At 38.6% G+C, this 6,681-nt stretch overlaps 1 protein-coding gene across 1 annotated transcript in view; it reads right to left on the bottom strand.

Annotated features, from left to right (window-relative positions):
* PHF6 (PHD finger protein 6) overlaps window positions 1-6,681 on the bottom strand; it is a 23,948-nt gene that overhangs the window by 8,351 nt on the left and 8,916 nt on the right. Inside the window, exons 2-3 of the mRNA XM_017864141.1 lie at window positions 6,415-6,525; window positions 4,379-4,512 (exon numbers count right to left, since the gene is read on the bottom strand). Of these exons, the coding sequence (XP_017719630.1) occupies window positions 4,379-4,512; window positions 6,415-6,525 (245 nt within the window). The remainder of the gene's footprint in view (window positions 1-4,378; window positions 4,513-6,414; window positions 6,526-6,681) is intronic.

Genomic DNA, 6,681 nt, shown 5'->3' with positions numbered 1-6,681 from the left:
GCAAAGGAATAAAAGGATGGCTGCCCCATAGGCAGAGCAGCAGAAAATCTTGTTTTTATAAATACACGCACATAATCACATAAATGTCTAAGAGAAAACATTCCAAAAGATTTAAAATTATTACCTCTGCGTGGTAGACTTAAAGTTGACATTAAGTATTTTTTCTCATCTATATTTCCATTTTTCTTCCAAAATGAAAATGGAAATATTTTCCATTTAAAACTATTATAATAAAAGCATCTAAAAGTTACATTTTAAATATAATAGTTCTCCATATAATCTGATTTTGGATATTTAAAATCAGCCTGTTATTTTAAAATGTTAATGGCTACTTTAATAATAATATACTGCTCATGAAGATATTCAAACACCACAGAATCCTATCATGGAGAATATAAACTTGCCTCTTCTCCTCCATCCCTATGTAACTAATGAGAAGTAATATAACCATTAAGCTTGTTGAATACGTTTCTAGAGATTTTCTACGTACACAAAAACATACACACACATATGTGGAAGGAGACCTTAAGGAGGGGTGAGCAGAAGGATGGTGATGTAGGTCTTTGACGACACTGAAAAATTGCCTACCACATCTGGATTGCTTTTCTCTGCATGTCTTTTAGGTGAGAAAGCAACCCTCTCTCTTGTTAAGCTGCTATTTTTTTTTTTCTGTTATATAAGGTAAACACAACCATTACAAGTGAAAATTATTATCACATTTAGCCTTTCAAATAAAACTGTCAAAAAATTTGGATTTGATCAAAATTATACCAAATTTATACATTTGGTGAGAATAGGTGTCTTTCGAAGCTGAGTTTTCTATCAAGGAACATAATATATTTCACCACTCATTTCAGTCCTTTGTAAAATGTAATTTTTGGCCAGGTATGGTGGCTCATAGCTGTAATCCCAGCACTTCGGGAGGCGCAGGTGGGTGGATCACTTGTGTCCAGGAGTTTGAGACCAGCCTGGACAACATGGTGAAACCTTGTCTCTACAAAAAAATAGCAAAAATTAGCCAGGCATGGTCGGTCACGTGTGCCTGCAGTCCCAGCTACTCAGGAGGCTGAGGTGGGAGGATCACCTGAGCCCAGGAGGTGGAGGCTGCAGTGAGCCATGATCATGTAGTGGCACTCCAGCCTGGGTAACAGAGTGAGACCCTGTCTCCCCACCCATGCCCCAAAACAAAGCTTTGTGTGTCTGCTTTTTTTAAATGGAAAAAATTCATCTTTAGTGTATGTGTGTTTGGCGGAGTATGGCAGACGATTTTCATTTACATTTTCTAACTAGTTATTACTGGAATTGTTTTTTAAAAGTCATCTCATATTCAGCAATCTTACTGAGCTCTTACTAATTTTAATAAATTCAAAGTTGATTCCTTTGAATTTTCTTGGTAGATAATGATATAAATAACAAATATTGATCATTTTATTACACACTTTTATTTACTTTTATTTTTATTTGAGATGGAGTTTCGCTCTGTTGCCCAGGCTGGAGTGCAGTGGGGCAATCTTGAGGCTGGTCTCAAACTCCTGACCTCGTGATCTGCCAGACTCAGCCTCCCAAAGTGTTGGGATTACAGGCGTGAGCCACTGCGCCCGGCCTTATTTTTTAAGTTGAGACAGGGTCTCTCACTATGTTGCCCAGGCTGGTCTCTACTTCCAGGGCTCAAGCGATTCTCCAGTGTGGGCCTCCTGTGTAGCTGGGGCTACAGGAGTGTGCCACTTTGCGTGGCCAATTTTTAAATGTTGTGTAGAGATGGGTCTTACTATGTTGCCCAGGTTGGTCTCGAATTCCTGGCCTCAAGCAATCCTCTTGCTTCGGCCTCCCCAAGTGTGGGATTTTAGACGTGAGCCACTGCACTGGGCCTCTTTCTTTTTGTCTTGCATCAGCTTAACCCTCTAGAAGAATGTTAAAAGTCATGCTAGTAGTTGGCATCCTTGTCTTCTTCCTAATCTGAATTAAAGTATAGTCTAATGGTTTTCAGTTAGAGATGAACATAAGAATCACCTGGGGAGTCATAAAAGTGCATGGTTTGGGCCCCAATCCAGACCTACTAAATTTAAATCTCTACGGGTAGGGCTCAGGCATGAACATTTTAAAAGAGGGTCTTATCCACCCCACAGTGATTCTGAGGCTCACTCCTGGTTAAGAACCATTGCTCCTTTACTTTAACAACAAATAAGCTATTTGCTGTTGTTTTTCTCATAAACACCTATTAAGATTCCTAGCTTACCAAGAGCACTTGTTACTTTAAAATTCAGAAACTGATGTTGAATGTTATCAAATGTCTTTTCACCATCTATAAGGAAGGTGATAAGATTTTTATTTACTCTACTAACACATTATATTAATATATTTCCTAATTTTGAACAGTCTTTTTTCTTTCTATTTTTAAAATTATATAGAGACGAGAGTCTCGCTTTGTTGCCTGCACTGATCTGGAACTCCTGGCCTCAAGCAATCCTCCCACCTAAGCCTCCCAAAGTGTTGAGATTATAAGTGTGAGCCACTCTGCCCAGCCTGAACAGTCTTTCAATTCTTAGAATACAGAGCTGGATTTGATTTACTAATATTTTATTTAGAATTTTTGTATATTTATAAAAGTGAGATTGTGGCTGGGCATTGCTCATGCCTGTAATCCTAGCACTTTGGGAGACTGAGGCAGGGAGATCACTTGAGCCCAGGAGTTTGAGACCAGTCTGGGCAACATAACAAGACCCCTCCTCAAAAAAAAAAAAAAAAAAATTAAAAAAATTAGCTGGGCTATAGTCCCAGCTACTTGGGAGGCTGAGGTGGGAGGAACACGTGAGGCCAGGAGGTCAAGGCTGTAGTGAGTCATGATCGCACTACTGCACTCCGGCCTGGACAACAGAGTCAGATCCTGTCTCAAAGCAAAAAAAGGGAGACTGGTCTACAGTTTGTTTGTTTGTCTTTTAACGTATCTTTGTTAGGTTTGGTACCACAGTTATGTAAGCTTTACAGAATGAACCAGTAAGTTTTCCATCTCTTGCTATGTGCTGGATCTCTTAAATAACATTGGGATTATTTGTTCCTTAAAGGCTTTATAGAACTCACTTGAAAACATTTGTGCCTTGATTATTAAAGAGAATTTGGCAAATTTTATTATGTAGCATAGCGCCTTATGTAGGCACCCAAATGACTTGGTGACTGCTTGTGCACATTGTCTTTTACACCGAATACTAGACCCGGAAGTTATTGGTTTATTGCATTCTAGGCATGTGAGAGTAAGGAAGTGCTTTACAACTCTAGACAGCAAATAAAAACTTCAGGAGTACCTGCCAACTTATACTCTAGTTGATTAAACAAATGGAACCATTACATTAACACCACCTAGCCCAAGGCAGCACGGGTAAGTGGAAGACCCATAAAAAAGAGGCTGACCCCCAATCCCAAATCTTCAAACTTTATTTTTTCACCATCTTCTCAAGAGAACCTTTTGCCTTCTATCTATCACATCCTATTCTAAGCCACCAATAATTCTCACCTGGACCACCAGCACTAGCCTCCTAACACATCTTCCCATTTCCACCTCTGCTTGTGTCTCACCCAGGGCTCTTGCATATGTTGTTCTCTCTGCCCAGAATACCTCTCCCAACCAAGGCTCACTTTTGTCCTTAATATCTCAGCTTAAAGCTGAGCACTATTTCCTTCAGAAAATTCTTAAAGACTCCCCACTACAGACTAGGTTACCTCTTCCTTCTTACATGCTCTCATAACACGTTGCAACTTCTCTGGAACACTTATGCTGCTATGTTGTAATTGCATATTTGTCTGGCCACTTAAATAATAGGTCTCTCCCAATAGACTGTAAGCTTCTTGTTGCCCAGGCTGTAGTGCAATGGCACAATCTCGGCTCACTGCAACCTCTCCCTCCTGGGTTCAAGCGATTCTCCTGCCTCAGCCTCCTGAGTAGCTGGGATTACAGGTGCCTGCCACCACACCTGGGTAATTTTTGTATTTTAGTAGAGACGGGGTTTCACCATGTTGGTCAGGCTGGTCTCAAACTCCTGACCTCAGGTGATCCACCCGCCTTGGCCTCCCAGTGCTGGGATTACAGATGTGAGCCACTGCACCCGGCCCAGTGTATGTAGTTTTGATCACTGTTATATGCCCAGCTTCAAGCACAATGGCTGGCACACAGGAAGCATAACTAATATTGGATGGATGAATGCTAATCCAGGGATATGCAGTCAGAGGAAAATGCCAATTGTAGTACTCATTCCTTACACAATGTGCTCAGTATTCTATTCTATACTTAACTAAATACCACCTAAGAATAGAGATTGAGTAAACTAATGTCATCTATTTTACTTACTAACATGTTTAGGGAAATAGACAATTGTTGTTTTCTTACTTGTAAATTCCTCGTGACATATTTTCAATGTATTTAGCTTTGTCTTGTACTCCACAGTGGTAATGGTAAGTCTTAACACAGGCTTTTATTTCACATCCAATAGTAGCACCAGGCTGACTGCAAAGTGTACATTTCTGTATAAGGAAAGAGAAATAATCGTAAGCAGTATTTCAAGAAAACAGCAGCCATTTTCTATTGAAAAAGAATACACTGAAATTATCACATAGCATATAACTGAAATAACGCTGCAACTTAAACCATACTTTGATAAGCCCTCTAATATTGCCATCCCCTGACGTTTTTATTATTTAACATTTATAAACTGCCGGCTTGTTAGAAAAAACTACTGACCATCCCAGGTCTGACATCTAAACGTAGATAAGACTCTTCTTAATACTGCCAAATACACAAAAAGAATGATGTTGTATATTTTAGTGGTTGGTTTCTTTTCCTCCCTAAGATCAGATCCTTTCCTATTATGATTAGGGGAAAGAATAAGAAACCAGAAAAGCAGCTCCCCCACAGAGGAATCACTACCAGTAGACAAAAGTGCAGAGGGAGACTAAAGGGGCTGAAATCTTTTCAAGACTTCTCAGTTTGGCCTAGATAAGCCTTGCCTGAAGAACGTTCGGAGATTAAAAGGTAACTGTTGAAAAAGGGGTTTCAAGTCAAATAAGTTTGAGAAAGGATAGGTTAAGCAGATCACTTTATTGCAGGACTTCTCACAGCCTTTTCTCCAAGGGTGGGGGCATAGAGTAAACAGTTTTCAAGTTTATTGAAATCTAGATGCCCTTTTATTTCTGGAGGGGTGGGGGAACATCTTGATGAACTAAATTCCTTTGGAGCACACTTGGAAATGCTAGGTTAGTGTTTACCCCAACCCTCAATGGTGCAGAGGTAAACAATAAGTTGGCAAGATAATTGAATTGCTATCTTAGTCACCCATTTGGACTTCAGCTGTATTATACAACACTGCTCTGAACAATACGATAAAGTGGTTTTTCCTTTTTTCAGTACCACAGGCTCTGTTATGAAAGTTTCCTTTTCAGCTGGGTGCTCACGCCTGTAATCCCAGCACTTTGGGAAGCCAAGGCAGGTGGATTGCATGAGGTCAGGAGTTCATGAGAAGCCTGGCCAATATAATGAAACCCTGTCTCTACTAAAAATACAAAAATTATCTAGGTGTGGTGGTGCATGTCTGTAATCCCAGCTACTTGGGAAGCTGAGGCACGGGAATCACCTGAACCCAGGGGGCAGAGGTTACAGTGAGCCAAGATCGCACCACCGCACCCCAGCCTGGGCGACAGAGTGAGACTCTGTCTCAAAAAAACAACAACAAAAAAGGCCTATATGAAACAAGTGCCACAAATTTTGGTAATTGATGAAGCAAGATGATGGATAGATACGTGTTACTAGGCTTTCCAATTGTGGTATGTTTGAAAATTTCCCAACAAAAAATTTAAAAATTAATTTCTAGAGACAACTGACATATTATAGCATTCATAAGCTATAAAGGAGTAAGTGATCAATAAAGATGCCAATATTTCTTAGAGCTACTTGTTGGTAATTCAGTATGTTTAACAACATGAGCCTAAGGTGTAGTTTATATTATTTTATTTAAAAAAACTTGTAACGCTATGACAAACATTTTAAGAGGCAGTCCTGTGTATGTGTACTTTAAAAAGAAAGCCCTGAAAAAAATTTCCTTTAAGCAAGCTTACACAATGTAACATTTTAAACTTAATAAAGTTTGTCACATTCATATCTTCATTTATTTTATTGTTAAAGGCTTGCAAATGCCTTGAAATGTATATAAATCTTCTCAGTATAATCCTCTTAAGTAATGAAGTTACATAGAAAGAGAAATAAGTTTCAGTAACATTAACATCCTTTATTATATTACAAATAAGTCAATATACTTTGCTTTAACATATGAACTACTTTATATTAAATTTTCTGATGACTGGATAAATTTGGGATGTACTCTAAATTTAAAGCAGCAAGTCAAGTGTAATGTTGCATAACAAATATAAAACTACAGACCATTCTTTTCCTCGCTTAATCTCCTGAAGTACAGTTTTAATATCAAAGTCTCCAAATTCTGCTCTTGATGTTGTTGTGAGCTGGACTGTGCCAGAAGAAAACAACTAGAGAAGAAAAATGCAGGAACATTAACATTCAGAATCCTTATGAGAAAAACATTAAATGTGATAACAAATGTGTTATATTTAATTTCTGAAGAAAGATAATCTTTCCTTAATAATCAAGTATCTGCTCAAATATTTTAATATATTTACATGTCT

Source organism: Rhinopithecus bieti, unplaced genomic scaffold, assembly GCF_001698545.2.
Source record: "Rhinopithecus bieti isolate Rb0 unplaced genomic scaffold, ASM169854v2 scaffold_75557, whole genome shotgun sequence".
In the NCBI taxonomy this organism is placed as follows: Eukaryota; Metazoa; Chordata; class Mammalia; order Primates; family Cercopithecidae; genus Rhinopithecus; species Rhinopithecus bieti.
Note: the sequence above shows the minus strand (reverse complement) of the source record. Positions and strands in the feature narration are given on the sequence as shown.